We start from the raw sequence: 21538 nt of genomic DNA on the forward strand, positions 1-21538 counted from the left end.
AAGGAGAGTATACCGGCAAGGCACCTTAGATGCTTTTAATCAGTTCACCATATTTGATGTTAACGTTACCACTCGTGTCTCTCATAATTTACTAAAACAACTAACTTTACATCTTTCTTATTCTGCGCCAACAACATGAAACATTGAGCTGGTCATGAAGGTTGATTTGATGCTCATAATAATTTCTCATGATAAATTGCCGAAGGTAGAAGATATAAAATGAAAACCTCAAGTTGTTTTCATACTGAAGTAGAATAATTCTCTTGAAAAAACACATTCATATAGACTAACTGAAACCAATTCCTCCCAGAGAGAGGGGATCGTATCTGCTTATTTCCCTTGCCTAATGGAGCAGCAGCTTATCTAGATCCTTCACATTATGGAGTGTGAAGATCCAAATGAAACCCTAAACTTCGGATTCTCTAAACAAATTTTAATTTCTCCCTGTTTTTGAAAAAAATAGCAATAATTCACACCGCCCATCCAATCTTTCTTTTGTACCCTGAAGAATAGTTCATCACGACATGCAATGTTATCATACATTTTTCCAAGTTGCATTTACTAACATATCTACTTTTAGGCCTCCATTTGGGGGAGAAAAAAAAAAGGATTTCTTACATAACCCATCCTCCTTTATGAAAGCCACTCTGATTAAGTCAGCTATATCCCACTCCCAATTCTTTCAACAATCAACATCATTATAAGACTCAGAAATGCTGATTTGCGTGGATGACTAATATCATCTATCCTTTGATAATAAATCTCCTTGAAGGAGTCCCATAAATTATCACGATATTTTGAGAACCCTTGTTTGTGTTTGATGTTTGCTTGAGCCTTTTTTGAGCAAAATGGTTGCATGTTCACCAAGTCTCATTGCATAAAATAGCTTCCAAAATCATTTTTTAAGCAAATCAATACAAGTAATGTAGATAACCTTTGTCAACTTCTTATCTCATAGTATCTATCTATATGATGTGGTTAAGGCCTAAGGTAAAGCATGTGACCGAACACCTATCTTGACATCGTCATATCCTCTCTTCCTATACAAGCATGTCCATGAACACCTCTCTTGACATTGTCATATCCTGTCTTCGATATTCTAGAGTTGTCTCTATTTCCAAATAATCACTCCACATTTAGCATTCTTATCAACTAAACAAATATCCTTCACGCAATGGCTAACTATTAATGCCCTTCAGATACTAGATCAAGTTAGATCCTCACTCGTGTAGAGGGGAATCCAAGAGAATTTGGGTTGCACAAATGCTGTAGTACCCAGTATTCAGGAATTACTCATTCGGTTAAAAATTTGATTCATCCTATCCCTCAATTTCGGGGAGAATAGAATCCATGGCCATTGCTGTTTCCCTTTTCATATTAAGCATATCACTCTGACATCCAAACAAGCCCTCAGCCTTTCACATGTGCTGACTTGATTGTGCCATCCAAACAAGCCCTCAGCCTCTTACATGCACGTGCTATTCATGGCCATTGCTGTTTGCCTCTTCATATTGAGCATATCACCCTGACTTGATTTTCGTATCCCGATTATAGGATTCTTTGAATCCTCGACTAGCTACGATGTTGCAATTTTTTTGATATTGCATTCTCTCAACATGTGTGCATCGCTTTTTTTTTTTTTTTTTTGCCCCCTAAGACTCTATAGATTCTCTTGCAATCTACGACATAAACCATACCGAACTATAATCATTTCAGAATTTTTTCCATAAAACCACCGAGACAAGCATTGATCAAGGGTACCCCCTCTCCCTGCCAAGGTAGCCACCATTTGCCTGATCGTTCTTGAACATCCAAATCATGATGGCAAAATCACTTTTTACTTGCAAAGACGACCTTTAAGGTCCCACCGAAGAACAGAAGAGCCTCCACTTGCGGTCAGTAAACACGCACATAACCACAAATAAAACAGTCCCATTTAACAATAACTCAGCATAGGTAAATCTCGGGTATTAAAGCCCACCCAACTTCAGGGTTTTACTTTGGAACATCAGGCTGCTGGATTATAACCTGTTCTATCCTACCATCTAGCACAGAATCTTTTATCACAATTTTATCAGAATTCTGAGATAGGTCGATTTTGGGGAGCAGTTGCAACATCTTTTACTGCTACATCCTGCAGAACTTCCTTGGGAAGAGTACCAGATACAGCTTTGAAGATCAAATTCACCTTGTGCTCGACACAGTATTTGCACATCAGCATCCGTGGTCAGGCTTTCTGTGACCAGAACTCAATTGTGCAGCATCCATCCCAAATCTACGCTATATAATGCAAGGTGCAGTCTCGACTACTAAAAGAGGAGGCTGCATTACATGAAACCGTCGGCGAAGCAGAAGGATCCAGATCATTTTCTCATTAAAAATATCAAAATAGTCTATGATTACCGATTATAAAAAAAAAAAAGATACACTATGTACACTTTGCTGTTACATGTCTCATTTGTTCAAGGTTGAATGTCATTCCAGCCTTGACAAGAAACAAAATAGCACCTATGATACGAAACCTTCTCTTCAGAGCCTGCCTCCAATAGAAAAGAAGTATACAAGCACACAATTGAACTGACACCCTTCCGCACTGCCTCCGGCGAACACTATCAACATAAGCATGGCAAACATTACTCTGAATAGTGTCCCTACATAATTACAACAATGACATCAGACACTGTATCCCTCCAGCACTAAAATAATAAGGCATGCGTGAAACAGAAAAAGTCAATTACAGAAAGGGCTGGTCATCTCCGATGAAACAGAACAATAAATTCAAAAAGAGACCTCTCATAGAGGGATTTGAAAGCTCACATTATCAAATAAAAGGTGCCACATAGACAAAAGCATAGCGGTTAAGATGTTCGTACAAGTTTTAAATCCTTTCAAAGGAAATACACAGGAAATTCCCATTAAAAATTAGCAAAAATACAAAACAATGATAGTAGAATAAAACAAGGAAAAATATTCTACTAATCTAATTGTCAGAAGAGAAGTCCAAGCACACCCTATGTACCGAATATAACAAAACTCTCAGAGGTATCAACACCCTTTGATCTACATCACCATGACACTAGAACTCATCAGCACTCCATTTTTTGAAAGAAGTGGTCCAACAAGTAATACCATGTCTGAACAAAAAGCAACTATCAATATCATAATTATGACTTAGTCAAGAGCATCATGCACTTGCCTCTCGCACTAATAATTACCAACAGAACATTCCAAACCCATAGCATCAAAGTGCACGAACCTCCTAAGAAAGAAAAAACGTAGAACACATAGGCAGAAAATTGTATAGTGAAAAACCAAAATACTTTTTGAGGCTGTTTGGTTTGCGATCGAAATTGAAATCGAAATGAGAATGGAAATGGGAATGAAAATCGGAATGGATTAGGATCAGAATAGGAATCGGAATCGAAATGGCCTAATCCTCCGAAGCATTTGATTCGTGTTTGGAATCGAAATCGGAATGAATGATTCCCATTGTTGTTGTTTGATTCATATAAAAATGAGAATAAGAATCAACTCAAATTTTTATTTTTATTTTTAACTAAAATTTTTAAAAATTAATTATTTAAAAATTGATATTAAATAAAAATTAAACATAATAATAATATCTTTAAAATTTTTTAAAAAATTAAAAAAAATATATTTTTTTTCAAATTTTAAAATTTTAAAAGATTTTAAAAAGAGGAATTAAAAAGAGGGGAAGAAAGGGATTCAACCCCACGTGGTCTTCCCACTCCCTCGATCCCCCAAATCCCCACCACGTCCCCACTACCTCCCGTCGCCATGAACATCTCCCTCACCCTCTCCTTCCCGACCCTCACCGCCGCCCCGACCGGCAGCACCGCCTTGCCTCCCACTCCGTCTCTGCCACCCCCATCGTCGTCGGCTTCATCATCATCATCGCGTTGGCGGCTGCAGCGGCACCGTCCTGGAGGTGGTACTCGATGCGGTCGAAGCGGACGACGGACTCAATGCGGAGGTGGTGGACGTTAGAGAGGACATGGGCGGGCATCTGGTGCTCCAGCCAACAGGCGATCCATCGTGAGGAGGCGGCGGCCTTGCAGGCGAGGTTGAGGGCGAGGTAGAGGTGCTCTACGAGGTCGGACAGCAAAGATCGTCGGGCCTGCAGGAGCTCCATGCCCGACTACAGGTGGGTTCACTGCTCCTCTCCCAGCTGCGTTCGGATGATTTTTTTATTTTTTTATCTCATTCTGCTGGGAATGAGATTTGACTCCATTGAAATGAGGCCGGATTTGATTACGCAAGGAATGGATCATTCCCATTCCTCTTTGGAATGGGAATCAGAATAGGACTTTCCCCCAACCAAACAGTGGGAATGGGAGTCATCCATTCCGATTCCCGTTCCAAATCTTAATTACCCCAACCAAACATCCCTTTTTAAATATTTTTCTTAGTTTTGACTAAAGTCATTAACTCGGGCAAGCAAAGTCTTGAACATTGCATTGCCTTATATAGTTTGGGCATATATGTAAATCTACCAGGCAACCAAAAAATATTGAAAATACAGGAATTATTTACAATTTTCAACTGTATAACTAAGATGTTCAGTAGCCAAGCTCATTTTGGAAGTGAACAAGCTTCCTATAAGCTAGCTACCCTACCCCATAAACATAACCTTAATCATCAGGCCTTTTCCCAACTAGCTACCCTGCTCCAAAACACACATGCACACATGTGCAAACAGTTAAAACTCATTTATGATTTTTCTTAAACCAGCAGCCAATTCTTTGGTTGTATATGGGTTCAAAAATAGCTTAACTACTTTAAAAACCTAGAACTTTTTGGGGGTTTTCATTTTTATCCTGAATTTTAATTCGTTGCAATCTAGTCATTGAACTTTTAAAATGTTGCAATTTCTCCACTGACTACTACTTCAGTCTAAATATTGCGACAGAAATAGTCCCACGCCCTCATATGACACTTAGTGGAAGCTGATGTGGCATGAAAGTAGCTAATGTGGAATCCTAACCTCCTCCTTTTTCTTCCTCTTCTAAGGTTTAAACTACTTTTCCCTTTTTCTCCTCTTCTATCTAAGGTTTACTCTTTCTTCCTTCTTTTCCTCTTCTAGCTAGGATTTCTTGTTCCCATTTTCCTCATCCACCACTACCTTCTTCAAAACCCACATCATTTGTACCTCCTTTTCTAAATGTTTAGGAGAAGACTAGCACATGAGCATAGCATGGTTGAAGGAGTTTCATAACATCAATAGACTATTGTGTAAGAGATTTACCTTTCGTAACATATACTCCATGAAAATGGCTTGCTTCTCAAGAGTCATGGGGGACGCAGTGGTGGACTTGATGGTAGTGGTGGAGGCAGTCTTGGTGGTGGTGGTGGTCATGGTAGAGGCTTTGGAGTTGATAATGGTAGAGATAGAGCTACCGATAGTGATGTAGGAGGTGGTGAGGTTTTAAACGAGGTAGTGGTAAAGAAAAAAGGATGAAGTCAAAAGTAGAAAATCTAGCTAGACGGAAAAAAGGAGGAAGAAAGAATTTACAAAGGTTTCATATCGGCTATTTCATGCCATATCAACTTTCACTACATGTCACATGACAGCACGTAACCATTTCCGTCACGGCCGTTAGATAGAAGTAGCAGCCGGGGAGAAATTACAATATTCTAAAAATTTAATGATCTAATTGCAACAAATCAAGTTTAGGATAAAAATGAGAACTCCTAAAAGGTTCAAAGTTTTTAAAGTAATTAAACCTTCAAAAATTACCCAGAAGTCTCGCAGCTAAACTAGAGCACCACATATGCACTTCTCCTACAGTGCATGACATTCAAACCATAATAGCATATACATTAAGCATAAAAGGATATGCTGTAACCTGAGGTCCCAAGCTTGTCATTCCCTTTTTGTTGACTTGCTGTTAGACAGTAGGTAGAGACACGGGTGCACAGGGGATTACCGAGATGCCCATGATGAGAAAATGACAAAGGCCCATCTGATCCGCCACTACTTGATGTCCAATACACACCGCTAGGCCTAACCCTGATTCAAACTTCACCAGCTGATTCCATGGTAACCTCAATGCAATGGAATTGTGGGTCCATACAGCATTTGTCCAACAAGAAGTAACTAAATGGCAATCTTCTAATGTAGTCACTTAAAAAGCCATTCAACCCGCTAGGTGTAAATTTTATCGAAAAGAGATGCAATATATCTTAATGCAGACACAAAAGGCTCCCCCAACAGTATTTATCATTCAAGTTAAATTAGGGAGGTAACTCTATATTTTAAATTCTGCAAAATTAAGATCTCTTTCAGGTGCCCACTGACATGAATTATATAAAAGATATGATAGAAAACAACACTGGCCTTCAACACTCGGCAGCATGCTATTGGGATGCTTGAGAACTATTATGGTGGAAATCACTTTTCCCAAAATGTTGTATCCACTCATGAATGGCTGGAGCATACCACCTGTCCCTATGTCTTAGCAATCATGCAGGGATGCAGCCGCATTCTTAGGGAGCCAGTGCTGCTTACTAGGGCAACTCATATTTGGATATAATAAATGAAATGAAAGTCATACCTGTTGCCAAAGAGACCTAAATTGCATGTACTATTTGATGGAGCTCCTCCAAGGTTTCAGTGACAGAAATGTCAATCAACAACCAGGCAAAGTCATCTACTCTGAAGAACCAACTATTCTCCATGTCTAGAGATGCACTAGGATGCACGAAAGACAGGTGAAAGCCATGCAGCATCGGACCAGCATTACAATCCAAATGCTCTGCTATACAGACCAGCTGAGCTTGCAATGTGAAACTTATGTTCCTCATTGCCAGAATAGAAGTCATTAAGCCCAAATCTCTCGTTCCTCAAGAACTCAGGCATGCCAATTTCACTGCCATTTCTTGCATCATTCCAACCACCCCATTGGCCATTTGAAATGTGCATGCTTCTTGGTGGTTGGAGTGACATTGGTGCAAATGGAGACAAACTTCCATGGTTTTGAGCTACGAGCTGAGATGTAACATAAGCATCATTTAAAGGTAAGAATCTATCCCCAATATGATCTGGTGTTCTTAGATTTTGATGAGAAGAGATGGATTGCTGCATCAATAGCTGAAGCCTTGGATCACCATCAGAAGGGCTAAACTGTGAAGGAAAATCAGGTTTTGAACTAAACCCTGAACCATTTACTCCAAGTGGCATTCGCCCTTTGCCCACAGCAAGTATTGCTGGATCAATGAATTCCACATCATCTGGATTTCCAGTTAAATGTGCTTGATACTGATTTCCAACTGAAGGACCACGCAGCAGATGATTATCTGGTGAGGGAGGAAAAAGAACAAAAGTATTAAACAATTAGTGTAAAAAGTCAAGGCAAAATATGTTACAGGGTACCCAGTTCATGCACATTAGAAGTCCCCTTTGCCATGTGGCACAAGGGGAGGAATGCAGTGCCTGAATACAGAGTTGCCAGGCCAGCATTGTTGGCACTTGGCACATATAACCCTTCATGTGCACCAGTGGATGCCCCAAAGCAATCTCCATTAGAAAGTGGACAAACCAGAGTATGTTGAATCATAAGACTGGTTGAATCTCTCTTGAGATGAAAAGCCTGGAGGGGGAGCTCTACTTGGTGCCGAAAATCCAGGTGGCGCTGATATTTTAGCCCTTGAAACTCCTTCAAACGGAAGAAGATAACATGCATTAAGAGAGCATGCATAACTAAAAAGCAACATGTCATAAATATGTATACAAAGATAATATATAACCATCAAGCAAGCTAACATCCGCATATCAAACGAGTCAAGGTATCATAAAACCATCCACATATCAAACAGGTCAGGATATCATAAAACCATTAACAAGGATAAGATAGAGTTGTCAAGAAGATAATGCCCGCATACCAAAAGGGTTGGCTTCACAATAGTATAGAAAATTCAAATCTAATCAAAAGATGGTCCAAATGGTAGACCTCAGACCACGAAACAGACATTCAGGATAATCTATGAAACAAGCTAAAGCTCAGAATCATTCAAACATTGTGGTTATTGTGAGCTGAAAGTATCTGTCCAGACTTGGGCCCAAAAGGAGGAAAAAAATCAGTAAACCAAGCCAGAAACAGTTGAACTCCAAAATCTTGCATTCCCCAATATACATGCGAGACAGAACGTCAAGACTATCCCACCAACAATGAATTGGGTCCAAACAGAAAGAAGCACATGGCAAAAGCTTGAAAAACAAGGGACTTGAAATAGATAATCCAAACAGAAAGAAGCAAATGACAAAAGCTTGAAAAACAAGGAACTTGAAATGGATAACATCAACAACCTGAGGCCCCATGCATTTAAAAATGTCACAAGATTATTGGTTTGCAGTTTAACTAAGAGGGAAATCAGATCAAGTATAAATCTATAAAGCAAGATATCATGACAAAATGAGAAAAGCTCAAAAGAGGAGGGTTGAATGATGATACACATAACATGGTTGCCCAAAGTAAGTTGTTTTTTCTTTTCTTTTTTTTTTTTCTTTTTTTTTGGGGGGTGGGGGTGGGGAGGGGGTGTGGGTAACATGCTGCTTATAGTTTGCACTAGCAATAAATATGACCTAAATAAAGAAGCACACAGGACCCAATAAATGATTTACAGAATGTCACTGTATTATCGCCATAATAACTCCTTCAGTTTTATTTTGCAATGCATTTGATGATATAATTGGGCCCATGACTTGTTTTCTTAGAAATCCAAGTCGAGGTATTGAAAAAATTATAACTATGAATAAGCAAATATCTCTCATGTTCCATGCCTAGTCTCAATTTAAAGCTGTTTAAAACTGCAACTACCACTTGCCTACATATCTTAGGTCCAAAAAGTGAGAAAAATAAGATCGCATGGAAAGTCTCTAAAACCAACAACAATCAGCACATTAGAAATCATAAACTGGTTGGACGCAACATATCGTGCGTGCCACCATTTACGCACAATCCAGTAATCATTACATGTTAAAAATATCAAAACAAAAATATAGAATCATGTACGAAGATGAAATGAAGCATGCAATACCATATAAATTAAAAGAAAAGGAAGCAAGGCAAAAAGCAGGTGGCAAGAAGGTCAGAATGACCAGATAGTTGACTGGTAAATATTAGTTCAATATAATAAATTGCCCATTTTGAAATTAACAACAAAAACTCACCAAGTCTATCAACAGAAATAGCCGGATTTTTGTTGAAGACAGCATTGGGACCCTCAAAATTATTGAATTGAAAACCATGTTGGAAACCATCTCCAAAAGAATCCTGCAAAGATGAGCATAATTTCTGCGCATTACCATTGTCTCTAAAAGAAGCCTCTGGACCACCTGCTTGACTTTCTTGCCTTGCAAATGAAAATCTGGATTGATTGCTATTAAGAGATCTCCATGAACTCGATAATTTTGACAACCTATCCTGCTTTTCAGTTTCAGCAAGCAGCTTAGCAAAATTATTTGCTGAGGTTGAGTCATCCCATGGATCAAAATCTAGTGACAATATATTCGAAATGATGCTGCTTTCTCCTATATCTACACTTGCTGTATTGTCAGAAGTAGCTACATCATCATTTTTCCCTAAACATGTTATCCTTTCTTCAGAGCAGTTCATCTCAGGACTTTCAAAAACCTTCCCACTTTTAGAGAAACAGCTTAACTCGTCCTCCTTGTGTCCATTGCATAGCGCAGATTTATTTTCTCTTGAAAGAAATGAGGCCATGTCTGCCTTTGTCTCCATACTGTTAACATCCCCAGTATATGACGGGCGTTTCATTGCAATGCCATTATTCCAAGAACTAGAACCAGATTGATTTGCAATATTGTCAGGATAATGTAGATAAGATGAACATGATGGCTGATTATTATCTTCATCTTCCTTCTCAATTTCTGTAGACGTAAAACCTTGCTTTTGTGGCTCCAGATCCCAAGCAAATAATTCATTTGCAATACATGTATCAGGCACAACTGAGGCTCTGCTCCGTGGCTCTGAAGATAAATGTTCAACCCCATGTTTAGATTGACAATGTTGAGGTCTTGAAGATAGCTCAGACTTTGAAGTCTGACGCTGGTCCATGTTTGACTGACCATGCCCAATATGGTTATCAATATTCACTGAAGACAAGCCCAAACATAAACTCCCTATGTTACCATTCACAGTTATACTACCTTTAGCAGCTTTATCAGCACTAGAAGATCGTCCATCAGTACCTTTAGGACTACGGTTGTTCATTGCCTCCGTGTTGCTCCCAGCAAGAGTGGTGCCCCTTCCCTTGTCTTCAGCTACCGGGGCTAGAAGTCTAGATAAGCAACTACCAAAATTTTGAGAAGTAGGAGGTGAATCCAGTACATCATCAAGCGATAAATCTGACTCAGACATCCCGGACTCCTCATTAACAGATTTGAAAGGCTCTGATTTCTCAGATGGTACAATCACATCATCATTCCATGCAGAGGGTACAGAAGCACAATCTGCATCTGTAAGAGCTTCTGATGACACCACTGTTCGGCACTCCTTCACAGAACCAGATTTTGATGGTTCTAAGGGTCTAGATATGCCATCCATAGGCATTACGTGCACTCTTTCTGGAATCTTCGATGTTGTAACTACATCATCATGCCATGCAGAAGACTGTTTTGTGCTTGCAGTCAATGACGAAAACAAGGATGTACCATTTAACATTTCTACTTTCTGCTTAACAGGAGTTTGTGAGCATGCTGCACTTACAGCCGGAGTCCGGCAATTTGAACCGCGAAGTCCCCTGCAACATGTCCAAATTTTAGCAGTACTATCTTTTGCCAAGATAAGAAGAAGCAGAATAGGAAACAACATACCATGAAGCAGCAGGAGGTAAAACAGTAGGCTTTCCCGGACAAGTATTAGGAGGAGAACCTTTGGCATGGCTTGGAGCATTCTGTACAGACAAATAGTTCAATTAACATAAGAAAATCAAAGCAGAGCTATAAAAAACCAGCATGAATGTGGATTATTTCAAATAAAAAGTAGTACTACAATGCAAGCTAAAATGCAAAAGTCTGAATAAGGATATACATTTGAGACATTCTTGACTGCTTGTTTGCCTGTAACCATCCCACTGCTAGATAAATCATCTACTGGAGGTGGCAACACATTCCCCGAGCGTCGTTGTGAATTATTTGAAGCAATTTGTGGGACCCGACTCCTATTGAACCATATTAGATGTTAACCAAATGATAAAATGAGGCAAAAATAAGGCAAGAGTAACTTGATCAGATAATCATTTATGCGAAGACAATAATATTTATAAAAATGCAGCAACCAAATGCCAAAGCAAATATTGTCATCAACCACACAATGAACTGAAAGCATGTCTTAAAACTAAGAATAAATAGATATAAAGCTCCAAACTACTAATCCATGTAATGCTTTCAATTCGTAGGTCTTGCTATCTTCTTATTGATTTTAGAAGTGCTCACATGAATGTTACATGATAATATCAGATGTACTCTTCTCTTGCAACTGTAGTTACCACATGGAAGTTTGTCTGTGAATCAAGCCAGCTAAACTATCCAACAAGAAATTGTAATTCAATGAGTTAAATAACAAAGAAGCTGCATTTGATCATCAGATTCCCGCAATCTTATGCAAAATGATGATGTCTTGGTATTTGCAGTCTCAAATAGAATTATTTTATATCATCCTATATAATATACAGTGGAATCATTCAAAGGCATGACGATGCCACATCAGCAACCCACATTTCCATCTATGCAGACACAGGAAAGCTGAACCCGCCAATTCAACCACCGACAACAACCACCCCCAACCCCCCCCCCCCCCAAAAAAAAGATCAAGAATAAAATAAATAAAATAAGATAATCTCATGCATCATTAGTGCAGGGCATATGGCACCAATATGGCTGTCAAATCAAGCAGCTAATGCAAAGCATCAAGCTTAGCGTTCCTTGCGGGATTTGTTTGGTTCAAATCACACCATCAAACATACTGGGATCAACAAGCACATGCACCAGCAACCATCTGATCTAATCTCAACACCCAAATCACAGTTGGCATTATCCTTACACAGGATCTTTTCCCAATTCAAACCACTTAAACTGACTGGAATCAACTGATTTAGTATAAGTATATTTCATAATTTAGTAGCAAGAACCCTCCTTTCAAACGGTGTACGAACTTCCCAATCTAGTCAGAAACTCATCCTTCCGTCTGCTTGCTAAATGCTTTCTCATTAAATTATTTTAAAAGACCTGTTTCCCCATACATGTAATCAACCTGCTTCCATAAGTTATCTGAACTACCTCTGGAACCACATCTGTGTCAAGCTTTTAGCTCTTTTCAATTGGTAAGAGAGCTCAAAACAATACATCAAAATTATTATAACTGGATTACGTAAAAAGCAAAATATAAAACTTGAAGACCACTATATTTGTTATCACATGCACAACACCATCTCGTTATAATGTTATCCCAGCATGTTTTCAAATCATAAACATCCAGAAAATGAGGAAGTTGATACAATGCACAGTGCCTGCATGCTAGTCATGATTCTATCAAGATTCAGAGCAAATCACATGAAGTACAGTACTTATGGCATTTATTCCCACAGCATAAGTGGATATCTTGTTATTTGAGTATTTAGATGGCAGGAAACCAATAACAAGTGAGGATTCATCTGCAAAAAGCTCCCTCCTCATCATATGGTACAAGAATCCCCATGTCAACATAATTTTATTATCTGTAAGTGCATCATGATAATAACCAGCTGACACCAAAAAAAAGAAAGAGGGGGGGCTCGCAGGGATGGACCAAAAGTCTACTTGACATGTGCAGCAGAAACCACTTCATCAAAACAACATAGCTCTAATTCAATTACCTTCCAGTATACATAAACGTATGATCATGATAAAAGGTAAGATGGTTTGGAGGAAAACAATCAACAAAATATAGTGCGAGCTCTACATCAATCTCCCTGAGCTTGAAAATTTGGGGCCTCACAATTGTTGGTGTTGCTTAAATTACCATAAAAGCACATAGACAAACATGCACAAGGAATTGTTTGCCAAACAAGAAATGCTCTCATTCATCTTTTCTTAAAAAATCCCTATATATTGATAGATGATGACATCAAACAAGTAATGCAGCGATGCTATAGACGTATGCAATAGATGAATGAAACATGAATTAAGGAATGTAAAGTGTAAATTCTCAATCATTTTCATTATCAGTTCATATTCACCATCAGGTTTATGCAAGACGAAATATACTACTCAACAACCCTGCTTAATTTGGGATAGTCCAAAATAAACCGAAATAACCCCTGTTATTCACTTTCGCCCCATCCCATCAAATGGCTACTTCTGATCTAGAATAAATTTTCAGGGACAAGAAGGTCCACAAAGACTTCTTTCCCCATCTGTTCCCCTTAACCCAGATAAAAGTTTATTTAAAAAGAGTAAAATAGTTTAAATCTAGTTTATCCTCATTTTGGGCCCCAAGTTTTCCATTATTCCTCTTAAAGTGGACATAGCTGTTCCCAAACCAAATAGGGCCAGCGTAAGGTTCGATCTCTGTCCAGCACATGTATCCATATAAAGAACAGATAAAGCTGCAATGACTCATGATTAATTATATACAAAACAAATCATTACATTAGCACAGGATAGCTATTAAAGCAGAGACAAAGAATGCACCAGGAACTGCTTGCCATACAACAGATGATGCTCTTGCTGATTTTCTTTTCTAATGAACAACCTAAACCATATATTGCTTAACAAAACCATCAGACAACTAAATATGGCAAAGATACAGTCAATATATGTCATAGCAATTGAGAGGGAAGCTAAGGACAAAGTCAAACCTTCAAGCATCTTCAAGTTGACTATTATCAACTCAAGGATTATCCACAACAGTATATCTGGACTTAAGGTTCAAACTATGTATAATATGTATCCATACAGAGATAGATGTAAATAATTGATCCTACCTGCGTCCACTAAAGAAATTGTAAATTGTGAGACAAAGAAAATACAATAAAAATACCTTGTATAAGCTGAAATTATCTCATCTTTAGTGAAGCTATCCTCTTGGCTACCAATGTCATGCAAATATAGACAATCTGGATTGTTGCAAGCCTGGATTAGTCAACAAACTACTCAAGTGAATTGAAGGAAGATAAAACCCAGGATTGCTAGATGGTTAATATTAATATCCATATAGCAATGCAGCAGTGTCCAAACAAAATACTCTTCATACCATATTTCTCAGCCAAGCATGGCAATACTTCGTAGTGCCGAAGCAAGCTCTGCAATTGTAAACTCCAGCATCACAGAAATGATAATACAAAAACAAAATGGTCTAGCAAATAGGAAGGTACATCACATGCTTACCTCTAAGATTTACCTTCCAAAACATCATTGTGCATGAATACATTGAATGAAAAACATAATGGTCTAGCGAATAAGAACATCACATGCTTACCTCAAAGATTTACCTTCCAAAACAAAATTGTGCACAGCTTGAATACATCGAATGGCTTCCTCCTCTCTAGCATATGTTATGTACCTGATCCAGTCACAAACTCATACTTAAATAGTCCAAACTAGTGAAAGACATGAATAATCTATTCCAGGAGACCAAACAAAGCAACAGCTTGCTCAGGTTGAGATCACATTCAAACTTTACAATGAGGACATCCACTTATTAAAATATTCTTCCCTATAGTATGTACCTATTCCTAATTCTTCTGATGTCTTTAGTCACCTTCTACAGTTTAGGATAATAAAAATGCTCTCATACTCGTATGCTTAGATGTTCACATTGTCTTAACGCTTCTCAATACTTAAAAACCTATTCACATCCTCCTTTGCAACTTTCTGCAACATATGATGTCCACTCCATTAACCTGAATCAACTTCCAGTACTAGATCATTAAGGTTGATTCAGATTGCCCTCATTCATCCAACTTTCCTCACGAACATATCTGCCCATCGATCTTGCACATGACAAACTGACTCACCACTTTTTCAGTAGTCAACTTGGTTGCCACAAAGGAACAAACTGAAGTCCCATATCCATTAAAGAAAATCCCAATAAGAACCCGCTAGTTTCAGATTTCCCAGCAAAAAGCAACATTTCACACTATACCTGCATACTTCATTAGATATGCATTTCCTTTTGATCTGCCTAAAGCCAACAACAAAAAGAACACCAAGAGAGAAAAATGGCATGTCATTAACCAAATTATAAATAGGACTATTAATTTACAGATATCCAGAAACATCATTAGTATATGAATCCTCCTTAAAGATGCAACTTCACTCCTTCCTCATTGAGTATAATAGGTATCATTCTTGCAATTTAAATGCATTGGAACTTACAGATTCATTGAAATGTAATGCTTGTTCCCTGCAGATCCTGCTATTCTTAATTCAGCACTCTATTTCAGCAAAAAAGACAGAACATACGAAGCGGAAGTTTGCACTATACATGTATTGTGCCCACATTATCCTAGTTATCATTAGCAAAACCACTTCACTTTCTTGGAAATGACTGTTAAGTCAATAACTGTATTTGTCACAGCTTGGGAGGCCTCCCCAAACAGATGCCAACAGGTTAAACTGTTAAAGATGAGGCAAACCTCTATACATTTACTAAACAATTGCACTTTTGGTGAGCTGTTCCAGATTTGCTTGATAGTCTGACAAGGAAAAGCCTTATGTAACCACAGACGATTTATCATCACCTACCTATATTGATTTGTTAATAATAAATGTCTTTTGGCAAGTCATGATTATTATGTTCTATGTTTATTATCCATGCTTACGGACCAACATGTTTCAGAAACAAGCCTATTTAACATGGCCAAGTGAGAATGTATTGTCAACCTTAGGGAATTCCATGCAATTACAGAAATACCTTCTACAATCTTGAAAATCATTTAACTATGCTCTATATATCTATTTAAAATAAGTAAATACTAAATCAGGAATACAGGAAACATGGTCAAAAGATTTTGAGAATGCATGGCCAAGTGGAGCTTAAAGTTTCCCCACAAGAGAGGAAAAAAGTAAATGCTCAGTCTTTAGATACTAACACGTGCGTGCGTGTGCGTGTGTGTCTCTCTGTGTGTGTGTGTCTCTCTCTCTCTCTCTGTGTGTGTCTGTGTGTGTGTATGTATATGTATGTGTGTGTGTGCGCACACAATATATGTATGTATGTATATTATATGTATGTGTGTGTGTGTGCGCGCGCGCGCGCTCTACTTTTACATGTCTAAAATTTCACAAACAAATATGAAACATATATGCACTAACACCCTTGATCAACATATCTGTGTAAGTAAAGATACGTATAACTAACAACCTCCACTAAAAAATCCAAGAAACTTTTAAATTAGGTCAGTCAAGGAGTTTGAAATTTGAACAAGCAATGTCCTGAACATATACTTTTTTTCCAAGTAACTTTTGATAAGACAAATGGAGAAATGGCAGTGTGATATACTTTCCAAGATATAGAGACTTCAGATTAGATAACTGGTTAAATGGGAAATAATTAAAAGGGCTAGACCCTAGAGAAAAATATGATTGCGAACCTAACTATTGATCCAATAACTTATTGCATATTTTTTTTCTATTTGTTCTAATTGTTTTATTTTTGGATGGACAGGTGAGTGGGTGGGGGTGAAACAGCCAGAAACATCAATGCTAGTGCGTGCAATATGCATTAAGAAACTAGAAGATGACATGCGAAACAATTACAACAATAGAACTTACACACTAAATGTGTTGTTATTGGATGCTTGCTGGGCCGCAGCACCTGTTAAGCGAGAAATTGATACTTTTAAAATTTTCCCATACTGGCCGAAGTATTCCCTGCGCTCAAGTATCTGAAACACCAGAAGTAAGCTTGGCAAAGATGAAAGACCTAGGTTATCATTTATAAAAACAGCTTGTTGTGAAGATCTTACGCACACTTTCATCGCATAAATTAGAAGGTAGTCCAATTATGTACACAAGGTTCCGTTGTATCACTCTAACACTGCCAAGATGCTTCCTAGCTTCTGCTGATGCTTTGGGCTTTGCCTTTTGAGACTTTAGTTTCTTTTCAGCATTAATCTCAGCTACCACCCTGTCCCAAAAGAAAAATATCAGATAAACTCTCATTACAATCATGACAGCATGCAAATTGATAAAAAGAACAGAACTAATAAAATAAAAACATAGAAACCTTTCACACTTGGAAGCCATTCCAACAATCCTTTCTTTGTCATATGGTGTTCGGCATGCCGGACATCGCCCTTCTGTTTCTTCCTTCTCAGCCATATCCATTATATGATGCCAACACCAAACACAAATCTATAAACATTGCAGAATCAAATCAGAGGTTTCCAACCCCAGAATCCCTACAAATAGTATGGACCAAGAATTCATGCGTTCTCACTAGACACAAATTGAACTTTTCACATGCAAAGCAAATATAAAACAATAGAAATACAAAGCTAAAAGGACACAGCGCTTGATTGCTGTTCTCATAGCGGAAGGCAACTCATACCTCGTATCCACATTTGCATGGTTTCAACTGCTGGTCAGTCAGGTCCATCTCCTCGGCGCACAAAGGGCACGTCTTCTCTCCATCGTCACTCATGGTTGTCCTTCAGACATGGTTAAGTATAAAGATTGAATCAACAAATCAAAATATTTAAAAAACAATCATTCACAGCTCATCAAACTAGTCTCCAAATCCAATCGAAAACTAAATCCCTATCAAGATCGTGACCTCAGAAAAGAAGAGTAACAGGATTAGCTCAAGATACTCCTCCGTAGTAGCCCCAAATACAAACCCTAAAAAACCCTATTTTTATTCCCCGATTCCCCCACTCTTCATCTCCTAGAATATCTAATCTCACCAAACTAAATTCTAAAATAACAACCAAAACCTTCAATTCGTTCTCTTATACGCTCCGAAATCCAATGATCGCCATAAAATTTTCCATTGCATGAATTCAAAGAACCGAAAAGTTCCAAGATCCGCAAGAAAAAAATCATCTCAAATCCAGATCCAAGAAACAGAGATAAATGGAGAAAAATCGCATAACGCACCCTAAAATCTACCATTTTTCGTGGATCAAGAACGATCAAGAAAATAAACAGATAACGAAATTACCACAAAGAATCGAAATCGAAGAAACAATCACCAGAAGAGGGAAAGATGGAGACTTACATTGGGGGGAACCTGATCGCGAAGGCAACTCGAATCGGAGGGGAGGAAAGGGGAAAGGAAGGAGGTGAGAAAGCGCTCGGCGAGAAACGGGAAGGAACCAGGGGTCGAGAACGAACCAAACCCTCTCCTCTTGTGGATCGTTTTGTCGCTGCTGCTGTATGGGTCGCTATCGATTTATAAAATAATCGCCCCACCGACAACCGCCCTCGTTGTCGTGAGAAACTACGGACGTGCCATTTGAAAAATCGGATTTCCGATTCTACCCCCACTCTGCCGACGCGATTCACAGAGAGCGGTTCCTTTTCCGCGTGAAACGGGAGAGAAACGAGAGAATGTGCGGCCTAAAAATGGAAACCGGATGTGGAAGTGAGGCGTTGGCTGGCAAATCTCACGCGAACGACACGTGGTCACACAAATTTTTTGAGCCAAGCTTTATTTGAGCCCTGGAAACGGGATGTTATGGTTTTGTTGTGCTGTGGCAGGGGCTCGAGGATGTTCCGGAAATTGGAGTGTCCAATCAACTCATCTGAATGGATTTCACCATTGACCCAAAAAAGAGAGAGAGAGAGAGAGAGAATGAGACGATAAGGAATTGAGTTGCACGCATGTTTGTAGGTCACGATGTCATGATCATCTAAAAATTGCAAGATGATATAATAAAAGTCCCATTTCCTACCTAAGTTCATTAACATTTATTAAAAGAAAAATGTGCTCTTTTTTTTTGCCAACAATTCAATTTTTCTCGACCCTTCTTCAATTATTTCTCTTCTTTCTTTTCCCTGTCATGTCACTAGACCCACTTTATTCCATCCCTTGCTTTTGTTTTCTTCTCCTTCAGTCTTTTGAGGAAAGGGAAGAGTCCCTGGCCTTTCACATTTTGTGGTGAAGTCGTGTTTTATTCATGCTCATGATCTAATTTTTTAGAACAAGCAAAATATTACGAGTACGATGATTAAGTATATTAAAAATTTTAATTGATTTTTAAAATCTATGCTCAATTTCATGGTCCATGTGAATACTTGATAAAGGCAAGTGATGCATGGTGGAAGAATGATTGGCTTAAGCAAAACAAGTTAAATAAATTTTCACATGCATTATCGTGTGAGAAAAAGAGTTGTTTGAATGAACAGTAGTTCTTCTAAGATTATCTCAGGAACTTGTTGCTCTTAGCTACAACATATCAGGATAATAGATGCTGCACTTTGGATTTGAGAGTGGTACTTAACGAACAGTGCCATACAAATATGATCATATTAGGTTTATAGATATTAAAAAGGATCGCTCACAAATATGGAATATGGATTCTCCATCCAAGATCGCTACTTCAGGTGACGATGTCGATACTGTAACAGGAACGAAGAAGAAAAATAAAAAAAATGACACAATCAAATACGTGGATTAATCCAAGATTTACCTTCACAGGGCATGTAAGATTCACTATGAAAGAAAGAACAAATACAAAAAAAGAGCATACCTTCTCAACTCTCACATATCAATTTCTCTCTCTCAACAAGAAGCACGATCCTTACAAAAGCTCTCACAAAAATTTCAAAGGAGATCCTCTGTCGCTCCACCGACTCTCCGACAGCTACCTTTGTCTCACAGACCGCTCTCAATCACTATCAGATCCTCAGGCTCACTTCACTGTTTCCGCAAGCCATCAAGTCCTTCAAAAATCCAAAATCGAGTCCAAACAGAATTCAGACTCTTGTTAAACCTCAAAAACATTTTTCTACCATTCGATCGCTCCTGCACATGCCCGTGGTCGCTTGATCATGCAAGATCGCGCGTCCGCATGTGTCGCGATTGTCTAATCATGCGAAACCACCATCAGATCGTGCGTAGACCACGTAAAAACTCCTCTGGACTGCAACGGTCCACGCACGAGGTGTGGATTGTGTTTTCTTTCACAAGCACATGGTGGACCGCATGTGCACAATGTGAGTGCGTGCCCGACTGGGCTACATGCACTGCAGGCCCCCTCGATCTACGAGCTTGTGCACCGTGGGTCGCTTCATCTTGGGCTTTGCTAGTTTGTTATTCGTCGCTATGGATCGAATTCGAGGTACCAAAATTCAACAATCTCTATCTTGACTCGATATTCAGCCTCCACATAACTTTGAGAGTTTCTATGATGATCTCGCCCTCATGCCCTGGGGCATATATCTGGTTGTTCATGGATAGATAAATATGAGAGTCAAGTCAAACTGCTCTATCATATCTATGTCATATATTGTGATCTGTCTAACTTGAGATCTACTCGAGATAGCCTCCTACGGTAATAGAAACTTCACCCTATGACGTCGGGTATCATCATTCCGAGTTTCTTGTCTCGTGCCCAATCCATATATATCTAGAGCTCCATCTTGCTCTGAGCTCCCACTGGCTCCTGAAGCTTCATCTCATGCTAAGCTCTCTATTAAAAGATAATATCCTCCATACCTCTTCTCCTTCATCACAATCCTACCGCTTCACAGAATCTTCAAGATTTCATCATCAGCTCTCCACCTGTAGTTGCTTGAATCCAGTCTGCTTAGTGAAATTAGATTTCTCTTGAAATTAGGTATATAGCGGACCTCATCCAACTTCTTCATTACTCTATCATGTGTCTACAAGCTGACATTCTCAATGCTCTTGATCGCACAACTTAATTCATCCGACAAATAAATAGTACCCTCACTATTCTCTAGGAAATCAAACAGCTTCTCTCTGCAACATACATGATGTGAACATGCGGAATCTAAAATCTACTAAAGGAAAGAAGTAGATATCTCACCTAATACCATAAGCATATCATCAGTTTCATCACTGTCGCTACTATGGACCACCGCCATAGTAGCCTTCGTTCGATCTTTGAGCTGCAGATAATTTTTGATTCGATGTCCCAACTCATCACATCCGTAGCATTTGATCTTGCTGAAGTCTTTTGACTTGAACTTGGACCACCTACTTTACGATTCTCTGTCCCTTCATCCTCTGCCACCACCACCTCCAGTCATCGCCACAATCGAGTCACCATCTGAATTTGAAGCTTGATTTTTTCATCTGAGAATCTTGTTCTAAAGTAGTGCAGCAGTAATTTCATCCATCTTGATGGTACTCTTTTCCACAAGAAGAGCAATCATCAAGGACTCAAAAGAAAGAAAAAGTGAAGAAAGCAAGACTAACATCCTAGTCTTATCCTCAACCTTCTCACCAACACTGAGGAGATCAGTGAAGATCTTCTAAAAGTTGCTGAGATGTTCATACACGCTCCGTCCCTCACTCATCCATAGCTGGTAGAACTGCTTTCAAAAAAA

At 38.8% G+C, this 21538-nt stretch overlaps 1 protein-coding gene across 2 annotated transcripts; it reads right to left on the bottom strand.

The window, feature by feature from the left end:
- Positions 1–2346: 2346 nt before the first annotated feature.
- LOC105045792 (uncharacterized) lies at positions 2347–18386 on the bottom strand. Of its 2 annotated transcripts, XM_010924195.3 has the most exons (14): positions 18240–18386; positions 17571–17670; positions 17247–17374; positions 16991–17147; positions 16793–16905; positions 14499–14582; positions 14274–14322; positions 14061–14152; positions 11073–11202; positions 10856–10935; positions 9191–10782; positions 7560–7676; positions 6576–7317; positions 2347–2651 (listed from the first exon to the last, which is right to left on the bottom strand). In XM_010924195.3, coding segments are annotated over exons 1-13 (3201 nt in total). In that variant the 5' UTR covers positions 18242–18386; the 3' UTR covers positions 2347–2651; positions 6576–6760. The 2 variants fall into 2 exon arrangements, with proteins under 2 accessions (XP_010922497.1, XP_073114605.1); XM_073258504.1 differs by having other exon boundaries at positions 16991–17374.
- Positions 18387–21538: the final 3152 nt, after the last annotated feature.

The sequence above is a fragment of the Elaeis guineensis genome, chromosome 5, assembly GCF_000442705.2.
Source record: "Elaeis guineensis isolate ETL-2024a chromosome 5, EG11, whole genome shotgun sequence".
NCBI lineage: Eukaryota > Viridiplantae > Streptophyta > Magnoliopsida > Arecales > Arecaceae > Elaeis > Elaeis guineensis.